Consider the following 24,969-nt stretch of genomic DNA (forward strand, 5'->3'; position numbering starts at 1 on the left):
CAAACAAACCCTCTGCTCCTCATTTAACGAACTCATTTTTATGATATAAAATTAAATGCAAACTTAAACAAAAACATAACTCTTTCATTTATTTAAAATATCCCTATCATTCATAAATGGTAAATTTGTTTTTCTACATAATTATATCATTTGTATAGACTTAAAATTTCATTCATCGATCCATCTTTTCATGATGCCAACAGAAGTGGCATTTCTGCACCAAGAAAATGGCACTGACTAAAATTAAAATCGTTTGCGAAAAATCATGAAACTTCAATAACAATGTTGTCTCTGACAGTAACTTCTTAATACAGTACAGAACCCGTTATCCGGAAATCAGAAAACCGGAAAACCAAAAAACCGGAACGAAATTCGATAAATTTTCCCGCTACTTCTAAAAAAAAATTTTTTTTTCCTCATAAGATTTTAGGATTTTTCGTTCTTTTTTGAAAGATGTTTACTTTACCATCATTTTGGTAATAATCATTAGTGTATTACTTCATCGTTTTTTCTTCTTTTTAAGATTATTTCCAATTTTTCTTTTGTTTAGTTGGTTTTAACAATAACTAAAACGGCTTTTTTTAGCGATTCAGAAAACCGGAAAAATCAGTTATCCGGAATATCGATGGTCCCGATCGTTCCGGATAATCGGTTCCCTACAGTACAATCAACTTTCCTCAACGACCATTTTACTCTGGAAGGGAGAGTGGTCGCTCCCAAGAGTTTTCACTGCATATGAGCCCTATCAATGATATTTTAAAAGTTCTCTTTATCAAAAGATTAAAGAAACAGTGAATTAAAGATTAAGGGTGTTAAAAAAAAAACTTAAGATTTTTTTTCTTTCGAAATCATATTTATTTTCACAGATAAAAAACAAGCTTCAGGATATATATATATACAAAGGAATTTTGCTGTTTTTTTTTTTATACAGTTCACATACATTTAACGTTTATCACGCTTCTTTTTAGTGCACAACTGGTAAAAAGGTAAAAGAATATATCAATATTGCAGCAGATGGGTTATATGCTTCACAATATGACTTTGCAATATACAAGCCACTACAAACTTCTAAAAATTTTAGTTTATAATTTAATTTCAAAGTATACAAAAATGATAAAAAGAAAAGCAAGATCCAGTAAACAAACGGCATCACAGACTAAAGTTTTTGTGGTACAAATATTCAAATATGAAGAGCATTATTATTTTTTTTTAAATTATTGTACTACTAACAGACCAATTATGATTACAATATTGAAATATATACTTCATTTTAGTTTAATATTTATGGTAATTGACATGAATATATATATATATATATATATTGAAAATAAGCTGGAATATTACAATCTTTCTCTTAGCATAACTATTTCTGAAGAAAAAAACAAATAGCTAAGATTTATCACTTTGATATGAGTAATATATGTTCAAAACAAATTTCAGTTTATTTTTTAAAACCCGACAAAATTTAATTTCAATAAAAATATTTTCCAAAACAAAAAGTTATGCCCTATAACACAAGTAACTTCATAATTTATAAAATATTATTAATGATATGCAATGAGAACTGTTAATATCATATTACATTATTAATATAAAAAGTCGCATAAATTGTATGTTTTTTAGCAGAGTAGACTTGCTTTCCTGTGTTATTATGAAGGAAAATTGTGTAAAGGAGTTAAGCATTTGTGAAATCTTGAAAGGACTAAAAGCTTATGACTATTAAGCCGAAAATGATAGGTTAAAAATGCAAAAATATTGCAATAATAAGAGGTATTCAAATATAGTTCATGATGTCAAAAATCAATTCATATATTTCAATTATCAATTGGTTAATGAGTTTTAGCTCTTCATATCGATTTATGAATCAATTGATATGTCTATGCATATCAAATAAGAGGTAGGAAGATGAGATTCGTCACACACAAAACAAATGCACAACAATACATAATATTATTACATACAAATAAATATCGACTCAACATCGAATTATCAATACTGATTCATTTTGAGCTTTCAAATGTCTTGGCACCACATACAATCAATTTTAATGTTCAATTTTATATGAAACACTCAATCACGTCAAAAAAGCTCCAAGAATTAAAGCTTCTCACTTTCAATTTTGTGCTAAACACACACACATTGTGCTGCAAATCATGGGAGTTTGATCTACCTATTCAAGCACATAGGGAAAAGGGCAAAAACATTAATAATTTTTAAAAACAATTCTTTCTTCCAAGATGGATTTACTTGCAGGGCCAACGATGTATATTTTTGCCCAAAATTTATTTGTACCATTATCTCTTACATTAACACGCAATAACAACAAACAAAATAAACTGCAAAATGCATACATTTCATTCCAAATAATAATTTTCAAATCAAAATTAAAAAATAAAGAATAGTTAATTCTCTTAAAATTGATTTCCTGAATGTAAAAATCACAGATTGTGTGGTACAGAGTTACATGTTTTATTTATTTTTTTAAATTTATAATTTCAACACATCAGCTGTCTATAAATATATATATATTTAAATATAAAACACGGAGGGTTATCTGGAAAGTTTATGCTGACTTTTAAAAGTTAATTAACACATGACAGTAAAATTCTGATATCCTTAATCATAATTCATACATTAAAATAAGGTTCATTTAATTTCGAAAACCTATTTCCATAATTTTAAAAATCTGCCTTTCCAGAGCATCTCAAGTTTTTCATATAGGATATCACTTTGCAAAGATTGAAATAAATGAAAATCTGAGGGCTTGCAGTCTAGAGTATGGGGTAAAATGCCCCTAGCTACAAATTACGAGTTCCGAGTAATCAAAGAAACATAAGCCTGTGCATGTTTCTGAATGTTTTTGTTCAGTTGCTGTCTTTAATTTGTCTGAGTAGCAAGTTCTCATCACAATTCTCTAAATTTTGTCTTGCGTTCAATATTTCAGATATAGCATGTATACAAAATTGTCGTAAACTTACCAGACAACGCAATATTCAAGCAACTTAAAGCATATTTTTGTAAAAAAAATTGGGTGGTATAATAACTTAACTTATAACTTTTTTTTTTAAATATATTTCTTAAATATTTTACATTCAAATGAACAACTAACACTGATAAGTGAAAATTTGTTACAGAAATTATGCTTACTAACTATCATAAAACATGGAAGAATCTTACTTTTCAGTAAAAGTTTTACAAACCAATTCAATATATTAAGTTAAATATAAAATAACTTATTGACAAAAGATGAAGTGACAGAAAATTCATTCACACAATCTTTTAAATGATCATAATACTATGATAAACATAAAATTTACTCTTAATTTAACAGTCCATATTGTAATAAAAGTGCAATAAATCCTTTTTAAATAAATTTGCATATTTACAAATTCTAATGAGTTAGCAAGATCTATCTGTATTTATGAGCATTTTATATAATTCCATTATGCATAAGAAAATTCAACCAAGATATTTTCTAGTGACAAACACAAAAACAACGTTTTACGAAATAATAGTTGCAGAATTATTTTTCTGGAGATTAACTTAAACATATAAACCATATTCCATACAATTTATTATATTTATTAGTTATATTTATTCTCCCAAATTTGCTTATTTGTGTGAAACTTGGAGAGTTCATAGTATTTATAAGTACTTTATATAATTCCATTACATGTAAAAAATTCAACTAAGATATTTTCCAATGATAAATATGAAAACTTCTATGATGTTTTACCAAATAATAGTTGTAGAATTATTTTTCTAGACATAAACCTAAACATTTAAACCACATTCCATATTATATATTTATTCTCATAATTTTTTTTTATTTGTGTGACTCCTGGAAGGTTTATTGTAAAATGATTAAAAATTAGAATTCAGAAAAACATTTAAATAACTACTTTGAATTTAAGGGCCAGGTTTTCAGAAATGTGATGGTACAAAAAATTAGGGACAACATGAAAAAAAATTAAGGGTTTTGCTAACAAATTAATCAGAAAAATTTATCTAGACAGAAAAACTATTGATTTAGACAAAGTAAATATAAGATAACATCAAACTGCATACACCCAAATCCAACACTCATTCAAATGATAAATTAAACAAAAAGGCATGGTTTATACTACAATCAACTTTTATTTATTTATTTACTTTTTTACCTTCCAACCTATCAAGTGTTTATCTTAAACAGAAATAAAACTACAAAAAATCATTAGTCGTTAAATGTTTGGAAAAACATTTAGTCATTTTAATTTCTTCGTTAATCAGAAAAGCAATAATTAGCCCAACATTCAGAAATGTAATCTCGCATCTATGCAAAAAAGAGCAACCAAAACCTCAATATAACTAGTATGTGGATTAATAGCTCTATAATGAAAAGTAATTAATGTTTAAAGTAATTAGTTAATATTACATTGCACAGTTATACACTACACAATTCCATCTACCTTTTTTTCAATTTGAATACAATTGATGGTATTTAAATTGATGGAATTAAAATTCAAAAACAAAAGGATATTTAAATTATTCGAATAATTTAAGTAAAATTATTTCATTTAAATATTTATTCCAGACTGCTGAATAAAACTAAAAGTTTCAGAATTGCAAAATAAAAATAAATTGATATATTCAGTATTTTTAAATTCATTTGTAAATTTCATTAATGAATCAATTAATCTGTTTTGTTCGAAAACCCTATGTTAGAAATCATTCTCCAAAATGCCTTACCTTGACTGCATTCTTAAAACTAAAAGAATAAATTTTTTTATAAAGATTCTGTCAATTGCCAAAGTGGCAGATCTGCACTTTTGGCTGTTGTTGGTGATCAATTTGCGAATTTTGCAAATCACTAAGATGTTCATTATTCACTTGAATCGTTAGGATCTTAGATTTTTTTACTTTCATTTTAAAAAACGAAAAAAAAACATTTATATGAATCAATAAAAGTTAAAACTTCAAAAGGAAATTATAGTATTTTAAATTACTTCATACTTACATAATAACAAAAAGATCTTACTAACACATCAAAAAAAAAAAAAAATTCACTTTACTATAACGTAAAGCCAAATATAAAACAAAACAAAGAACTAGATTAAAAAAAGGTGAACGATATGCAATTTTCCTTTTCAATAATTTGAGATAGAAAATCAGTTCACAAATAAAATTATCATACAATTAATATGATAAATTATTCAAGAAAGCAACATACTTTTCATTAAAAATTAAAACATAACCATTTACAAATGTTAATTTACTTGTAAAACTAGTTTTGTGCAAAAAAATAATATAAAAAAAAATACAAATAGTAGTGCAAAAATACTTTTTCAAAACTTCATTAAAGCTAATGAATATCACTTTCTTTAAAAAACAGCACTTTTCATTTAAAAAAAAAAAATGCAGTATGCATAATGCTTCTCAATTCACACCACTTTAGGTATCCAATTCACATGTGTATACATATAAGATATTTAACATTAAAAATAAAAATCTGATCTCTATTCGAGTATATTTTTAATAATCATTCAAAATATGCTAAAAAGGTAATTATTTACATAACTATACGTATGATACAAAAACATATTAGAAACAGGAATAGGGATAACGATTCAATCTTAAAATAGAATATAAATTTTAATTATATCAATTTCACTCTTTGGTAAATGTATATGTACAAATAATTTGTAAACTCACTTTTAGGTGAGCTTTACAAACTTATAAAAAATTAGATCAAAATTATAAAAAATAAGATGACTATATTCATAATTTTCCTAATAATAATGCCTGTAAGTCTCATTCCATAACAGTCTAAGCTCAAGTTTTATACGTACAGTCAGTCTCCGTTTATTTATTATTGAAAACATAAAAAACTGAAAATAAATACAAAACAAAAATCGTCTATTAACATTTTTTTTAAATTTTCACATAATGCTAGCTTATTGAAAAAATTCCAGAATTTAACCTATGAAACAGGACTTAATAAATTTAACAACTAATATACATGCAAATCAAAATAGTATAACTAATATTTTAGAATAGTAATAGTTTACTGCTTAATATTTTACAATGTTTGTTACAGAAAGATTATATAAAAAAGCAATAAATATTATAAAATTTGGATGATGATTCATGTTATTAGTAAGTAGTTTATCATTTATTACTTTATAATCTCTTAAGTTAGTCTGAGATTTTTTTCCAACAATGAATTCAAACAATTCTGGATTTCTTACAATGAACTAGTGTAGACAAATCATAGTACATTTAAAAATGCATTCTTGAAATTCAAAATTAATTTTTTTTTGCTTCACTTTTATCTTAATTTTTCTAAAAATAACATGAAAAATTACGACTCAAAAATCCCTTATATATTACAAACAATTCTAAATATTAATACATTTAACACTTTTTCGCAAATAAAAAAAACTCAGCTCTTCATTAGGATTAGATTGCTAGTAAAAAATATGACATTGCTCCTCTCACAATTATAATCTAAGATGATCTATTATGGCGCATTAATCACGATATATCCGTAGGCGTTAATCTATTTTCATTCTAAAACATTTGTTTTTAAGTATGGCTGTATATTAAAATTTCTAGAAGAATAATTTCCAAAGTTTACCACTCAAGCATTTATATAACTTCTTTCCATTAACATAATATATTTAATATAGTAAAAAAAAAAATTTAACCAATAAATGAATAAAAAAAAATTTTTTTAATTATTAATTCAATTTTCTAACCATCATGGTATTAGGAACAGGATTGCATGATTTTTATTATTAAGTTAATAACATCTTCAAAAAATGCAAAATATGAAGGTAAATTTTACTAAGCAAATTTTCTACATTGCACCAGTGAAAATGTTTATAAAGAAGAAATCATGACAATTCTAAAAATATATATAAATCTGAAAAGACACACATCACAGAGTAAATTATCAAATTTTTCAATTTTTCTTTTGTATTCCCTAACAAAAACACTTCATAACTCTGTACAGTCATATAAAAATGAAAAAATTCAAAATTCAATACCGTCGTTCGATTTGGAACACATCACGATAGTGCAGCTGTACACATTTTGATTGATTTATGTTACAAATAACTTACCAAACAAACATTTAAATCACAATTTTAGTGCTACAGACAGTATCTTTGGTGACAACACAAAATTCGTATGTCTATAAGGAGGACAACACTTCCAGATATCTAATTGGGTGAATAGCGTCTTGCAGAGATTATTGCACCCTTGTACACTTGGGCGACTAGATGAACCGCCTGAGACAGTCCATGGGACATCTAAAAATGAGATTCTAACTACTTAACAGTCACCTGAAATAAATAATATTTATATATCATAAAACTATAGACAATATCAATTTGCTATTTGCAGGGCTGCCACAAAAAAATGAACAAAATAGTTGCTTTTAGTAGCCAAAAACTCAGAAAATAGTTGCCTAAATAAGAACAAAAATTCATCAAAAATATGACTAAAATTTTGTTAATGGCTTAATTGTCATATACCATGATCCCTTCAGTCAAGTTGGTGGCAAATATGATAATTTTTATATAAACGTAAATATATATATATATATATACATATATATATATGTAGACACATATAAAGTCTATATATGTAGACACATATATAGACACATATAAAGAATAATTTTTATCTTAGGATAATTATTCTTTATTCAGATATATATATATATATATATATATATATATATATATATATACACATGACAAGTGATTACTCAAATTCTAAATTAACGCATTGTAATATGGTATTAAAATTTTTTTTTTTAATCACGCGGAATTTCGTAGCTATAATCATTGAAAAGGCGATCGAGAAATGAAATAGACTCACAATGGAGTCTGTGGAGATTGAATGAATTAAAAAGTGAGGACTATAATTTGCAATTAAAAATTTTCAACATTTTTTATTTTTTAAGAAAACAAAAGTTAACTGTGTTCAAAAGCTATCTTGTGGGGTGCAGATTATCCACCCAATTTATGCTTTAAAATATATATATATATATATATCGCTAGGAGTACAGAAAAGTCTCCCAATAGTTTCCTTTTCCTGAAAATAGTTGCATTTTAGTTGCCCGTGGCAACCCTGTATTTGTGAAGAATTCAAGTATTAAATAATTTTAAAAATCCATTTAAATATTACATAAGAGATTAAATTCAATATATTTTTTATAACTTATAGCACTCTATAATTACAGAGTAACAAACAGATTTCCTTTATCTTTCCTTTATTTTCTCCTTCTTAGATCTCACTTTTATTTTTCCTCCTCGGCAACTTAAGTTATAACATTATAAATCACTTTTGTTTCTTCTCATTCAACTCTGACAAGTCTTAAAAATGGACGCCATATCGACTGTTATTTCCGATTTGTATATTTTTGAACAATGAAATTTTTAATCGAGTAATATCTTACCGCTTCAATATTGATGGAATTGTTGATGTAACAGGGTGCGTAGCCAAATCTTTCAACAAGAAAATAAGCACCTTTTAAATGTTTTTTAAGCACTCAAAAAATATTTTTAAGCACTATATACATTAACAAAATGCAAAATAATTTTCAAAGACTTTTCATGATCATGATAAAATAACTGGTTTCTGACAAAGAACTCTTTTTTCTTGATTAGATTAGCCTTTAAAAAATGATCAAGAGATTTTTCGTTTTGAAATCAGAGGGTGGAAAATGAAGCCTAAAATTGAGAATATCTTGCAAAATGCAGAGATGCACATGAGAGTGCAATAATATCACCGAACCCAGCTCAGTATATATGCACACACGAATTCGCAAGTATCTCATCAAACACGCAAAATAATTGAAGCTTTGATACGCTATGGACCGACGGTATGCTGAAATAGATTGTGGTTGAATGAATTGTGAAAAAGTTTAATAGAACCATTTGAAAAGCAAGTATTAGAACAAAATCTCATTTTCGAAAAGAGAAAATGAAGCACTTTTAAAAACACCCAATGAAAAAGCACCTTTAAGCACTTTTTAACAATGCTATGCACCATGTTGAACAATGACATTTTTAATCAAATAATATCTTACTGCTTCAGTTTCTTGGGATTGTTTACTTAATATTGATGTAATTGTTGATTTAATTTAAGTAAAAGATAAAGTAATTTAAGTAAAACAAGATCAGATCATTCATTTCACATGAAAAAAACTATCCTTATTATTATTTGAAAAACAGATTATTATTTTCCTCAAAAATAAAATCTGTGGCACAATACCAAGCCTGTATTCATTAGAGTAGACTACACGAGTCTCTTCACATTAATGAATTCAGACCAAAATTTTGAAAACTGAACACTACTTACATTGATCCACAGTACAACATGGAATGATAACACTTATTCTGAGAATTTTTTCATGCTGTGAGACCCACTTGGACCTGAGAAGTTAAAAAAGAAAAAACATTGAAATCATAATGAACTAGTTAAGACTAACTGGCATGTGGCATAAAAGATTAAAACATCAACATACCAGATGCATGCCTCTTTAGGTGTGGTGGCGAGTTAGTTGAACCAGTAGAGCTGTTGCTACGGCTGTCGAAACTTGCAGAACAAATTCCTGAATCGGTATCGGCATGTTGCAAGTGATAACTATCAGATGAGGTAACAGAACCTAAAAAATATTCAATATCACAATAAAGAATTAAATAAAATCAGTTATTTAAATACAATTAAAAACTATTGAATATTGCATAAATATTCCAGACACAGATTGTAACAAAATTTAAAGATTATACATTTAACATGCATGCAAAGAAGGCATTCATAATGCCCAAATCAACAACCAACGAAGAGTATAATTTTTTTTGATATAAATATTCAAACTACATTTTTATTAATAATCAAATTTAAAATTTATTAATTAATATGATAATTTAAGAAAACATACAATAAATAAATTTCCACACAAAAATTTGAAAACAAATGTTATATCAAGATTATCACAGTTCTAAATGATATAACTTCAAATGAAGCATCATTTAATAGGTTTTAAAAAAACTTATCAAACATTTTTACAATGTAAACAAAAGGAAAATTAATTAAAAAAATTTGCACTTCCTGTTAAGTTTTTCATAAAATTTTCATAACAGTAGAAAATCTATTTAACACAATTCTAAAAACCACAATTCTTCATTAACCACATTAGCTTTACAATTCCTAACCATGCCAAACCAAACTTGATAAAGTTGTTGGATTTTATTTCTAACGCCTTTAATGATTTCATTTTCTTTTTGCAAAGAATAAATAATTAAGTGTATATTTTTATGTTTTAACATATTTTTTACTTAAAAATTATTTTAAAGCCTTTATTGATTCGTCTAGATATATATATTGCCAGGTTTAGTAGTTAAGTTTAATATGAAAAGATCTACAGATGACAAGATTCTAATTAATGCAAAACCTCACGTGAAAGGTTTGCAAAGATCTTCTACTGTATATGAATCAATTATATTTAAAACAAGTTTGTGATGGTTAAGTCTATTTCAACATTTCGATGGTTATTATTTACCATATTGATGGTTAAGTCTATTTCAACATTTATTGACAAATTGTCAATAATGGCAAGAAACGTGCACAGAAAAAAAAACAAATTTTTCTCGATAAGGAATTTTTAGTGCTAAATGTTGTATATTGTTGTAACACCACATTTGTCTGCTGTAGAATAAATGTTTTTTTTAATTTTTCTTTTAAAAAAAATTTTAAAAAAATATCCCACTTCTGGGAAAACAAAGCAACAATAAAGTAAACAAACAACTTTAGGATCTCTAAGTCAGTATTAATGAATAAATGTAAATAAACCACAAACAAAAAAAGTACACTATATTTTTGATTCAATAAACAAGAATATTTCACACATTGAAACACAAAATCATCATTTTCATTTTGTGTTCCGACACTAAGGAAGGTTCATGTTACAGAACTGACACTCATATTATTTATAATATGAAACACATATTATTCAATATGAGTTTCATATTTATAAACTCATATTTATTTGTGGAAGAAAAATATTTCAGTGATATGAAATGATATAATTAATTATTATTATATTATTAAATTATGTAATAATAAATTAACAAGAAAGAGAGAAGTGTTAGAAAACCCAGAAAATGATGGCTTAAGAAAGTTGAGAGAGACCTAAAAAGAAAGATGAGGAATGATAAGTTATGAGATGTGTGGTGAGGGAGGCCTAGATCACTTATGGGCTGTAGTGCCAAGCAATGAGAGAGTAATAGTAAAAAATTATAGATGATAAAAAAATTAAAACAAAATATTTATTATAGTTAAATTATAATGGTATTTCGGCAATTACCTGATGTTTGGGATTTCTTAATAGAGGCAGCTGCAAAACTAGTCACACTAGAACTTTCTGCATAGAGATCTACAGGTACAGCTATGCTCCCCATTTCAGCAGCAAAGCTGGGACGAGGATCATGGAAACGACGACCAGTCACCGGCGACAAGGACGGGGACTCTGACACAGGAGGACGCAATGGCTGGTGTGGTCTTACTTTGTTCTGGTCTGATAAAGCAAGAAGCTTCCTTACAGCCTGCGGGGAATCAGCTCCTACAAAAAAGCATTAGTCAAAAAATTAGCACTATATAAAATGACCGATACCATACATGATTATCATTACTTGCCAGTAAATATATCAATATCAAATGCATAGTTTTAATGATAGTTGATAGTTTTACAGAAATTTATTGTATGGAAGATGAATTTAATGTAGGCAAAAGTAGCTTTGCTTTGGAAATAAGTCACAAAAACAAAAGTATAAAAATATAATTTATGCACGTACCAAATTTGGAACTATTGCTACCCTTTTTGATATCGGAAGAACTGCTGTTACTGCTTGCTGCAGATAAGGTTGGAGATGGTTGACGTTTTCTCACTTGTAATGTGCCAATCCCTAAGCAAAATGCCACAAATATATAAATTGCATGTTATAGTTAAACACAATGTATAACTGCACAAATAATGCAGTTGAAGTTATTTGTGCATTTATAAAGTTTTTCGCTATTTATAACATAGCAGGATAAGATAATGTCCATATTTTGGATTTATAAATTATGCTAAATATTTTCAACTCAGAATATTAAAAATTTAAACATTTCAGTTTCAAATAATTTAATAAATACCTTAACAGCATTTTGTCTGTTTATACATTTCACTACTGTATAATTTTGTTAACACGTTGAATGCCATGGGGGTCACGTCACCGCTGACCGGTACTGAGTTTGTTCGTAGTGCCACGGGGTCACCAGTGACTGGCGAAGCCAAGATTATTAGAAACACAAAATTCGAGTAAATTTTTAAAGCTTTTAATTTTTTCACATTATTATCGTTACTAAAATGGTTTGAAGAAATTAATGCAATACATACTGAGAAAATCCTTTCGGTCAGACGGGCAAGCCATGTGGCATTCAACATGTTAATTAGTACAAAAAATATATATAAACATTTTTTTTTCTTTTTTTAATAGGATTATTTTAATGTAGTTTAGTTTAAAAGGAACATAAAGCAGGAACAGATTAAGATTTATTATTTTTCATTTAACATTTTTGAAGAGATAGTAAATCAGCTTTTTCTCATTGCTGTAATTAAATATCCTAATTCATTATATGGGAAAAACAAGTGTGAGAAAACTTTTATTGAACTAATTTAAAAAGCATACAATTATCCAATGCTCTTTTATTTTTATTGTCGTTTATTTATTTATTTGCTTCATACAGTGATTATAATGAACCTAATGAACAAATTCTGCCTATAATTTTGCAATTTTTTTCTTTTTTAATTTTAAGGTTGTGTTTAGCTTATTAATTATACATCAACTTTCATATTTTTTTTAACAATGTTAAAAAAGATGTTTCAGATCAGATTAACACAAGGAAAAAGAACCAAACATAATATATTTAATATTTTGTAAATATTTTACATAGAATTTTACAAAAGACGATTGTAAAAAATAATTCAAACTCAAAGATTTTTAATGTTAGGAGGCACATTTTCTTAGACTGTGAAGGAAATCTAACCTGCTGTAATCAGAGCTTCACATTCATTTGACATTGCATGAAGTTGATCCTCATCAGTAACAACTTTCAAATTAGACAAATATGCCTTAACTCTACGAACCATTTGCGCCTGGAAAAAAAATAAAAATCATAAAATAAGCAACACATTATTTTCATAATGAATGACAGAAAATAAAAATAGACATACTTCCTCAAACATCTTTTTGGGGTTTGGTTGAGCAGTACTCTTTTTCCGTCTCTTGACAGTTGCAGCATTTGTAGTTGTAGCAAAGCTATTAAGGGATGCCATGGCAGCAGTTGGATGCGCACCACCACTTTCAAGCATGTTAAACAAATCCTTCAAAACATAAAGTTTATTTTAGAAAATCTTGAAATATTTTTCTCTTTTGTATAGATTTAATATGTTCACAAACGTTGAAAACAACAAATGATTAATTTTACGAAAACAGTTTATGACAAAAATTTGGTTATGTTATCGTGAATGACAGAAATCAAGAGAGTGTCCACTTTCATCAGTGAATGTCAACTATCACACAGTCGCTTTGGCGAATGTCCAAAATATTTGTTACATTCAATTTAATATTAATTTATTCGTTGATAAACTTAAACTAAACTTATAACTAGAGCCCAGATTTCGATGACCTAAAAAATCTCAACTAATGCCCTTAAAAAGTGCAAAAAATGCCCTTAAAAACTGCAAAAAATGCTCTTAAAAATGCAAAAATTGAGCAAAAAATGCCTTAAACAAAGTAAAAATATTGAATTAAAAAAATGTTTTGCTCTTTAAAATTATTATGAGTAATTTAAAAAATATAAAGCAATGCAATACTTGTTCTACGTTCATTAAAGTTTGAAAAATATGTTTTATATCCTAAAATAACAAAAAAAGGAAAATATTTTTATTTTGTGTAGAAACTTTAATGGATATAACAACTTTCATCTCATAATATTACTAAAAATCAGAATTACATTGGATTATTAAATGTTTTTTGATAATTTGAAATGTAAACGAGCGCCTCTTGTTGAAAGTAAATTTTCATTCCTGCAGAAGCTTCTTTCAACGTCTACTGATGTTATAGGTGTGTACTTGAAAAAGACGGTCTCACTTACTGACAATTCTTCTTCAATTTGAAAAGAATTTGCTTCACCTGTTAATATCCTATAGATTTTCTTCATTGTTTGGAAGCCAGTGTAATAATGAAAATTGATAAAAAATAATAATAATTGGAAAAAATTAACAGAAAACTTTAAAAAATGTATTAAAATGCAAAATACGCCCCTAAATTTAAAGAAAAATGCCCTATAAATCTAAAAAAATGCTCTAAAAGACAAAAAATGCCCAAAAATGCAAATGTCATCAAAATCCGGGCCTTACTTATAATTATTATAAACTTATAACTATTATATATTATAATAATCATATTAAACTTATAACTATTACTTATTATTAAACTTAAACTTATTCAATATTATAATATCTGCTCAGGATAAATTAGGAGAAACATCAATGTTCGGAGTATCGGTCAAATGCATACTGGGCAGTGGCACTTGACCTTAAAAAAACATTGATGTAGGGCAGGGGTGGCGAACCTTTATTCACCAACGTGCCATTTTTTCTAAAAAATTGTTTAATGAAATCACAGACGTGCCGTCAAATAATTTTGACTTCATGATTATTGGGAAAATAATAATACTAAATACTATCAACACAAAACTCTTTATTTACATTGAAAAGAAAATACATTTTTCAATGTCTCAGTTATATGCGTAATTCAACTTAAAGTAGCATCAGTGGGACTAATGTTATTGCAGATTAAATGACAAATAACTTATATTAGGTTGTAAGATATTAGTTTAAGCAGGACTGTTGATTTTTTTGCTAGTTATTTATTGTTAGCTTGTTTTTTATGGTTATTAATTGTTCTTTTAGCATTAATTGTTAATTTTTTCATTAATTTTTTTCTGTTCATTATTTTGTTTGCTTTTATTAATTTTTTTATTAATTTTTTTCTGTTCATTATTTTGTTTGCTTTTTGTGAATTTTAATTTAATTGTTACATATGCTTCATAGTGTGTCACATTTGTGTAATAACAATTCATAGTGCAATAACAATTATGATCGGTGGCGTGGCCAAAATATTCTGTCGCGTGCCATAAATGGCACGCGTGCCATTGGTTCGCCATCCCTGATGTAGGGTATATCGGGCAGTGGCACTGAACCTTAAAAAAAAATTTTAACCATACCGGGCAATGTATACCAGGCTGTGGTACTTAACTAAAAGTAGTATATATTTCGAACATTTAACGAAGCGACTATGGTTGTCAACATTCACCAGTAAAAGTCAACAACCAGCAATTTCGGTCATTCAGAGTAACAGTTATATAAAATTTGGCCAATCTAAAAATATTACTATAAAAATAAAAAAGAATTTATTGTCTAAATGTTGTATTCAATAAGAAAAAAAAAAACTAGAGAATTGAACAAATTTTTCAATAACCCATTGAAGTAGCACTATAAAAATATTAGTTAAGTTAAAGACATCAGTAGGAAAGATAAAAATTCTTTAACAGAATTAATATGCTATTTTTTTGAAAAAAAATCATTAAGAAATGGAATTGAAATAATATTCACAGAAACTTTTTAAACTTTAAGTCTCAAATTCTGAACAATTTATTTATAGATAGCTGTTTCATGTATTGCTGCAGTACAACTAAAATAACTCCTGAAATGCTTTTAATTTTTAGTGTTTTATAATTCATGAATGATTTTCATAATAATGATAGCCTTAATTGATTTTCATAATAAATACCATTCAGGAAACTAAAAGTTGGAATGCATTTTCTGGAGGAAATAAACTAATAACATGACGAGTAGAATTATGAAATATTAATTTTTTGAAGAAAAAAAATATTACAAAAAAAGTGTAGGTAAGAAATCTGCATCAAAATTTTGAAACACAACAGAACTATTCCCTGCCTGTCACATTCAGATAATAATCATATTAAAAAAATCTACTCATCAGAAATCCTATTTTTATTTTTCATCTTATTTAATTATTAATTTTAATTTTTTAATTTTTTTTATCTTTAAGATTAGAAATTAAAAATATTACTTTCGATTCATTTGTATGGCTAATCCAATTTAGTTTATTTCATAGCCTGTTACCAAATCACAAGCTAAAAATTGCTACTTTAAAGCATATTTTTAAAATGAAAATAAAATTAAAATCTGCAACAACCTAAACATAGAATGTTATATTGCTGGAACATTCTTGTGAGTAAGTTTCGGTTTTCATAATTAAAAATTAGCTTTATATAGTTTGAAAAGTCCAAGAGTAAAGATAGGGAATATTCATGAAATTTAATACATTAAAAAACAGCATTTTATACCTAATATGATTTTTGATGATGATTACAACAATACAAACAATTGAAAAGTCAAAAACAAAACTTACATATGGTGCAGAACACATGCTTGCAACAGTTCTGATTTCTTTAGCAACCATTCTAAGCTTTTCAAAATTCACCTAAAATAAATTTTACATAAATTATAATAATAATAAATAAAGACTTTTTATATTCTGTAATATCACAGGAAAAGATTTTGAAATTTAAAAATGATTATTCTATTATACATCATTTCAATGAGAAGAGGAAAAAAAGTTTTACCTTTTTTTTAATAAATTTAATTACTTTTTTAATCTGATTTATGTGTAAGGAAGAAAGCATAGAGATACCCAGTTGAAAATTACTTGCAATGTTAAGGCAAGACCAGAGAATACAAATTAAATCAGACACATTTAAGATGCCTGTTCTGTTAACAGTTAAAACAACTAATAATAAGGCAGATTCCTTTTTTTTTTATTGATGGTCTCGTAATTTCGAAAAGCATTAAAATTCTACCTTAAAATTTTATTTATGACAATTAAATTTGGAAGTTAAACTTCGAATTTAAATTTTTTATTTAAATTTTTAATTAACTAATTAATTTTCAATTTTCAATTATTTTTTAATTTAAATTTTTTACTAAAAATTAAAAGCATTTCGATTTTAAATTCTACTTTTGTTAGACAGAAGGTTTTTTATTATTTCTTATTATAATAATAAGGCTATTTTTTTTTCTCTTTTTAATAAGGCTATTGAAAGAGAGAGAAAAACAGGAAGCAAGAAAAAAGATGCAATCTTATTATGTTGAAAAACATATGAATTCTATTCGAAAATTTTTTTAAACACGAAGAAGAGATTTTAAGGAGATACCGACTGAAATTCAGAAAATTATCAATATTTTTAGTTTAAAAGTATTTTAAAGTTATTAAAAACAGAAGGGAAAAAAATTTCTATTAAGTTTTAAAATAACTATAACAAACTTTATGAGAATAATTTGCTTCCCTTAAAGACGATTATAATTATTTAAAAACTTGACAGAAAAATAGTTTACTTCTTTATATTATAACATATTGTGTCTAAATGTTTCATATTGTAATATTTAAAGGTCATTAAAAAATCCTTTAGTAACTTCTTCCACTAACATCAAGGAAAAAATTCTAAAATAAAAGAGTTATCTGTAAAACAGTTAAGAAACTGTTAAATGCGGCAAAAAATTCTTTTAGAAAATTTATTGTCAATAAATTTTTTATCATCAAATCCCGAAAAATATTATTATTGTGTAAAAATTAAACACCTTTTCGGTCAGAAGCTTTAAGAAACTTTAGACTTTCTAGAAATCAACACATTCATGAAGATTAATTAAATTTATAAAAAATACTAACCAAGCTGTCAATGATGGAATCATTACCCAAATGAATAAAAGTGAGATCTTTTTTTAATACTGGATAAAATGGAATCTAAAATAAAAATTGAAATAAATCTTCAGAAATATTTTTTTTTTTTTTGAAAAATAATAAGGAACAAGAAATTACAAAAATTATTAAATCTTACCATAGGAGGTTGTATGTGGTCTGAGTTTAGAAGGTTTCTGTATTTATACATATTGCGAGAAGGATCCATGAAATCTTGCAAATCCTGCAAACATTTAAAAAAAAAAACATCAGTTGACAAATTAAATAAAGAATGGAATACTCTTATTCACATCATGCTTTTTTTAACTTTTATTGTTTATTCATTTATCAATTTTACAATGTCTAAAAAAGTGACAGACCTAAATTATTATGATTACTGATTTAATGAAATATCTGGCTTAATGAGGAAATTTTTACAAAATTGTTTCTTTTGATATTAACAAACTTACATAAAACTATCATAATTAACATAACTTGGATTTAGTGAGAGGTATTTCACAAAATTTTTAAAATTATTTCATTAATTAAACTATTTGTAGAATAATTATTTAAAAAATATTTCATTTAATTTTTAAAAGCCTGTATAAACCGTACAACTTGAATTTAATGAGAAAGTTTTCATGAAGTTCCAATAATTCTTTTTTTAGCACCTACAAAGAAAAATGAATAAAATAATAGTACTTGACTATCCATAAAATTTCATTTTATTTAAAAAGATTTAAAACATCCTATTACTCAAAGGTGTGTGTAAACATCAAACAATTGTCGACAAAAAGTGACATAGCAAAATCACAAACAAAACTAAATTGTTTACATCTCAATGATTGATATCCCAAGAATTGCAGAGGATACTAAAAAAAAAGTAGCCATGACACTCACCCTGGGATACAAGTCTCTTGCACAGAGAAAAAAATAACAAGCCATGAGATTTAAAAAGGTAAAATTATAACCTAACTTTAAACATTAGTATAAAAAAAATTCTTTTCCTTTGTTATTAATCGATGATGGAGAAAATTAGTATATTTTTTAGTATTAAATGAAAGATTTGAGATTTCTTGATGCAGGTGTTTGATCAGTCTAACATAAAAAAAAAGTGATATTTCAAATGTAACTCTACTTGATTTGAAATTCTTTGTCTTGTAAATCAATAGATAAATATCATGAATATGAATGATATATGGTAATATTATACAGTCAAACCCCACTATAGTGAACCTTCAAGGGACTGAAATTTCTGTTCACTATAACCGGGAGTTCACTATATCCGTTACGCAGGCAATTTAACTAATGGTTCCCAAACTCCTCCCTTTTACAGGGATGAGAGTAGTCAGAGAGTAAAAAAGAGGAAATCCAAGAATATATATAGATATAGATGTATAAAAATCGCACTTTTTTTGTCAAATTTTTGTTTAAACTTGTAATACATGTGATTATAAATCCCGAATGAGGCTTTTAAATCACGTGAATATGAAACTCTACATCGAACTTAAAAAATGCGAAAATACAAATCATGATGCGTAATTTTTAGATCAAGATGCATAATTTTAAAATCGCGCGATATTACAACCGCAAAAACGAATCACGACATTGGATTTTAAGCTCGCGTAGCTACATTGGGTTTTAAAAGCTCGTAAATACAAATCGCGATATTGGTTTTTTAAATCTCGTAAATTAGAATCGCAATGTACAATATTTAAATGGTCTGAATAAGAATCGCAACGTTCAACTTTTAAATCAGGTAAATACGAAAATCGATGCTTGATAATAAAATCGCGATTTTAAAAATGCAAAAATACAAAACACGATATTAGATTTTTAAATCTCGTAAATACGAGTCATAATGTGCGATATTTAAAAAGCGTAAATAAGAATTGCAATGCACAACTTTTAAATCAGGTAAATATGAAAATCGATGATTGATATTAAAATCGCGTGAATAAAAATCGAGATATTTGCAGAGTCTGGACTTGGGATTTCTAAAAGGCTTGTTTTAATTGTTTTTTGTTTACACAATAAATAAAAATTTACAAGATTAATTGAATGAGCAAATAAATATTTTCACCACAAATCCACCTCTATTTTTTTTCCCGCTTTTTTTGTTTGCTTTCTCTCCAGAATACAAGAAGAAGCGACGTCTAAATTACGAAAATACGAGCTATCCCGCCGACGGATAAAAAATACGGAGAATCTTATTTTCTCTGCGTGAAATCGGAGAAAATAGCTAATATAAGTAAACATGCGGAAGGATTAGCAGCTAGGACGTAGTTTGAATTTTCTGTTTTTCTTTGAAAATCGTAAATAAATATAATAATTTGACTTCAACGACTGAATTTTTTTTAAAAAAAGGGGATATTTATAAATAAATAAAAAATAAAAAAACGAAACTTTTAAAGAATCTGAGTTTTTGATAAAAAGGCTGAAATTCGAGAGACAAAAGCGAAAAAAATTTCATCCCTGTATAAAGATCAACCAGTTTTATCCCAAGGAAATGATTTTTGGAGAAACTTCAGAGGGAGGAATGAGGACTTCAATAATTTCGCTCCGCGGAAAATTTAATTCCTCATAAAATATTTTAACTTGAACAAAAAAAAAATTTCAGCGGAAATTAGCGGGGAAAATGGAAAAATCTGAGAAAAAGCGGAAATCCGCGAATCCGCGGAAGAATCTCATCCCTGCTCTTATTACACATTATTCAAATAAATTACTGAAAAATATTACGTAGTAGCAAAAAATTTGTTATTTTTCATTACTATTTGTCTTGAGAACAAAAAAAAAATTAGTAATCTTTAGCTGATCAGCAATCCTTAATATCAGATATGGAAAAACTTCCCGACTCTCAGATAATTTTTCCTGAATTTCCGTTATTCCGCTTTTTAAACCTGTCTAACCTGCCATTCGAGCACATAAAAGTAGTCTCATAAAATCGTAGCACTTCAGTAATGCTTCTTCAACATCCTTGTGATCTGCTTTTCTCAACTTTTTTCTGCCATCAAAATTTTTTTCATGAGCAGAATTTATTAATTGCCTATTTCTCCATATGTTACAAACTGTAGATTTGGATAGTTTATATTCCCTGCAAATATCAGCTTGATTGCATCCATTTTCAATTTTTCTGATTATGCCCATTTTATCATCAATGGAGAACGTTTTACGTTTACTGCTCGCCATAGTTAAATTTGAGATGCTTGTTTGCAGGATTTTTTAAACTGAACTGAGAGCAAAAAGGAGTTGAAATGAGGGCCTTATCAACACATATCAGTTTCCAACACTTTGACCAATAATGAATAATTGCTCATTCCCTCTGACAGAAAATGCATATTGATCCCACTGACACCATCGTCTGCCTGGGTTGGAAACATCTGCTTGGTTTGTTTAGGGATGGAAAAGTGAGATAAAAGAAGCAAACAAGAAAAAATGCTTATCGCTACATTCTCCTCTGTAGATGGTTTTGAAAATCGGTATATGCATTTTTTTTTTTTTTTGAAGTAGAAATTTCAAAATTATTACAAAAAAAGTAAGTTGAAGACTGAAAAAAGTTCATTATATCCAACTTCCTCACTTTTTTGGTTCACTATATCCACAAAAAATAGCATTATCCATGCATAGCAAGGCGCGGGACCAAACATTTCGTTCACTATATCCGGGAGTTCACTATAAACCGTGTTCACTATAGCGGGGTTTGACTGTATTAAGAATGGTAATATAATGTATGGTAATATTATATTGATTAATATTATGAATATGAATGATTGCAGAGGGATAAAGAGATTGAGAATAAGAATACAATAAATATTTTAAATAGGAGGTAATTTTTTAGTAAAAAGGAATACATAAATATAGAAATCCCGGATCCTAAGTACTTTTAATATCCTAAGTCTAGAGAAATCACTGTCTCTTTTAGTAAATATTGAAACAGCAAAAGGTAATGCTTTATTAAACATTATCAAAACCATCATGGCTTTTGATAATTACGTTTGACTTCATGTTTTACAGATAGCCTTGATTCAACAAATGAATTACCTCAATCTCGAAGTTCTTCTTACAAATGAATTCAGTTTTATAAATATTTCCTACTGTGGAAATATACAAAATAAAAAAATAAGACAATTTTATCCAAATAAATAAAATAAAAAGCAGAAATAGTTTAGAATTTTTATAGAATGAAGCTTTAGATTTTTGCCTTTGCTAACATAAATTAATGAAGTAAGTTTTTTTAATCTCATCATATGTTATCTTATCATCATGCATAGAATCATGTATCTAAATAGTATAAATACAGAATAGTTTGTTCTAACTTCATAATATTTAATGATTCAAAGACTGATACAAAAAATTCTCATTAATTAAAGCTTCATTAGTATGCATTTTTTGTTTTATTATTTAAAATACTTTCAATGTATCAAAAGATCTAATGAATATCTATGAATATAATGAATATCATCCATTAGAATTTAAACACGCAGTAAGTATGAAAAATATTTCAAAGACCAATAAAAAATATTTTTACATAAAATAGTATAAATATATATGTTGTAATAATCTACATAAATGTTTCTTTTTAAGAACATGTTTTTTTAAGATAATGCTTCTTTTTACTTAAAGAACAAATTAAAACTATTATAAGAAAGTAAGTATAACACAATTTAGATGTGCATTATAACAACATAAAAGTCAAACAGCAACGAAAAAACTTTGAATATTGGAATAAATAATATAATCAATATTTTTAATAAAAAAATTTTGTAAGCATATTAATACTGTTAAAACAGAATATTAATTATAAAATTACCTCAAATAGTTTTGAGTATTTTGATGGTAGTTTCTCCCATGTTAGCCTTAATCTTGACACAGCACCATGCCCCAAGCCACTGATAATTGCAAACATAGAATTGAAATTTTTACACTCTTTGCACTGCCCTAAACACAAATAAGATTTATTATTACTAAATAAAAAATTTAATAACACAATATATCAACTAAAATATTATTATTGGTATGAAAAAACTAATAAATTATAGATTTAAGAGCTTGTTACAACACTACAAAAACTGAATTGTATCATTCGAAGTTTATAGATCATTATAGTAGTACTCCTAAAATACAGCCAATATCTAATGTCTTCATTTTAAGTTCATTTATAATATTTTCATATAAAATTTAATAATTACATTTTAATTTAGTATTGAAAATAATTTTAATTGTTTTAAAAAAGAAAGGCAAAATTTGTAAAAATATTTAACATAAAAATATTGATATTTTTAGAACACTAATTCAAGAACATAGTTTATTTACATAAACTTACTTGCTACTTTTATGAATTGTTTGATGATTCTCATCCTACGCAACAGGTTATGTTCAAAACATACTTCAGTAACTACCCAAAACATCTCACGATTCACTAACTATGAATAAATATAAAACAGATATGAGCTGATATACTAACCGAAATATAATAAACAGCAAAATTTTAAATATCAGACATTCATTAATTAAAATATATATATAAACAAGCAACAGCTTTGTGACAAAAACATGCAGGTAAAAGGAATGCATCCTGATGAGAACCTTTACATTTTCGCATAAAATTTCTTATTTTCTAATTCTATTATTTATATATACTATATATATATATATATAAGTTCAAAATGTAGAAAAATAAAACTTATTGTTTTTCTTAATTTTCTTCATATTTTTCCCTTTTTGTTCTTTTTGCATTTATCTATTATGATATATATATATATATATATATATATATATATATATATATATATATATATATATATATATATATATATATATATATATATATATATATATATATATATAGATAGATAGATATAATATTTACATAATGCAAAACATATCAGCACTTTCCAATACTTTCATTTTCAGCATCAACCATCATTTGTAAAACTTTTAAGCCGTTTATGTCCATTTTTAAAATGGCTAGCTTTAATCTTTCATCAGCCTCACCTAACAAACAATGGGCACAATTTTTTCTCTAAATAAATTTTTTCAACTTTAGTTAGCTCAGCTAATTTTGCTTTTATTTCATCCTTTTTAAATTACGAGAAGAAAAATCCCAAAATACTCAACAGAAACAGTAGATTTGGGATGTATGAAGTTATTGGGGGAGGGAAGAGAAAAAGGAGCTTTTTATCTTTTACTCTTATATAGAGTGATTTAATAGTACCAAACAGGCACAAGTGATGTCAACTTTGGAAGTCGACTATTACCATACTTGGTGCACTATGAAGACTAGGGATTGTGTTTTGTTCTTTCACTTGTTTCAAAGTATAAAATGAAATTAATATTTTTTTCTAAATTTAAAATTTCCTGTTTTTTTTTTTTTTTTTTTTTTTTTTTTTTTTAAATGTAATTATTTACTTAATTCCATCAACTTCAACAAAAATTTTAGAAAATCATAAATATTTAATGAAATTTATTTTTCTAGGAATTTATTGAAAGCTTAAAGAGTCCTGCGAATTCTAAACTTATTCAAAAATAGCATCTACTCACCTCAACAAATTTAGATAGCATGGGCATTCCATATCTGGAGTTTACCTCAAAGAGCTCATCCACGTACTCTGTAGGTTCAATTTGGCGAAAAATGCTGAAATCTTCAATAGTTAATTGTGTTGCTAATTCCACACTATTTAAATGCAATAAATGTACTTGACTCTCCCTTAAAAGTTCCTAAAATGCAATGAAGAATAATTAAGAAATTGAAAAGAAAGAAAAAAACAATTGAAAAACTTAATGATCAAATCTTTAAATGGGAAGGTTTTTAATGGGAAAATTCAATTTGTAAACAGCTTTTTTGTTGTTCAGTTTTTAAAGCCGTTACCAAATTAAAAATTTCTTCCACTAAGATCAATTATCAATGATAAAAAATACTCTATTTAAATCTAAAATGTAAATTCTAAAAAGTAACGCAATGATCTCATAACCCTCAATTTTTATAAATTAATTTAGACCTTTTTTTCGGCCTTAATTTATTAGTTTATTTATTTACTTTGAAATTAAATTTCGAAATATCAATCACATATTTAATACTGTATAACGCTTCAGCCATGTTATCCCATTCCTG

At 26.4% G+C, this 24,969-nt stretch overlaps 1 protein-coding gene across 4 annotated transcripts in view; it reads right to left on the bottom strand.

Moving 5' to 3' along the window:
* Positions 1 to 6,947: 6,947 nt before the first annotated feature.
* The window catches only part of LOC107441590 (rap guanine nucleotide exchange factor 2), a 146,940-nt gene continuing 128,918 nt past the window's right edge, over positions 6,948 to 24,969 (bottom strand). For all 4 annotated transcript variants that reach the window (XM_087159763.1, XM_087159767.1, XM_087159764.1 and 1 more), the window contains 13 exons: positions 24,399 to 24,575; positions 23,182 to 23,281; positions 22,669 to 22,796; positions 18,019 to 18,102; positions 17,850 to 17,924; positions 16,536 to 16,607; positions 13,268 to 13,417; positions 13,081 to 13,189; positions 11,847 to 11,957; positions 11,360 to 11,614; positions 9,518 to 9,658; positions 9,352 to 9,425; positions 6,948 to 7,325 (listed from right to left, as the gene is read on the bottom strand). In XM_087159763.1, coding sequence (XP_087015889.1) covers positions 9,385 to 9,425; positions 9,518 to 9,658; positions 11,360 to 11,614; positions 11,847 to 11,957; positions 13,081 to 13,189; positions 13,268 to 13,417; positions 16,536 to 16,607; positions 17,850 to 17,924; positions 18,019 to 18,102; positions 22,669 to 22,796; positions 23,182 to 23,281; positions 24,399 to 24,575 — 1,443 coding nt within the window. In that variant the 3' untranslated portion in view covers positions 6,948 to 7,325; positions 9,352 to 9,384. The remainder of the gene's footprint in view (positions 7,326 to 9,351; positions 9,426 to 9,517; positions 9,659 to 11,359; positions 11,615 to 11,846; positions 11,958 to 13,080; positions 13,190 to 13,267; positions 13,418 to 16,535; positions 16,608 to 17,849; positions 17,925 to 18,018; positions 18,103 to 22,668; positions 22,797 to 23,181; positions 23,282 to 24,398; positions 24,576 to 24,969) is intronic.

Source organism: Parasteatoda tepidariorum, chromosome 1, assembly GCF_982258835.1.
Source record: "Parasteatoda tepidariorum strain Cologne lab strain chromosome 1, Ptep-v5.0, whole genome shotgun sequence".
In the NCBI taxonomy this organism is placed as follows: domain Eukaryota; kingdom Metazoa; phylum Arthropoda; class Arachnida; order Araneae; family Theridiidae; genus Parasteatoda; species Parasteatoda tepidariorum.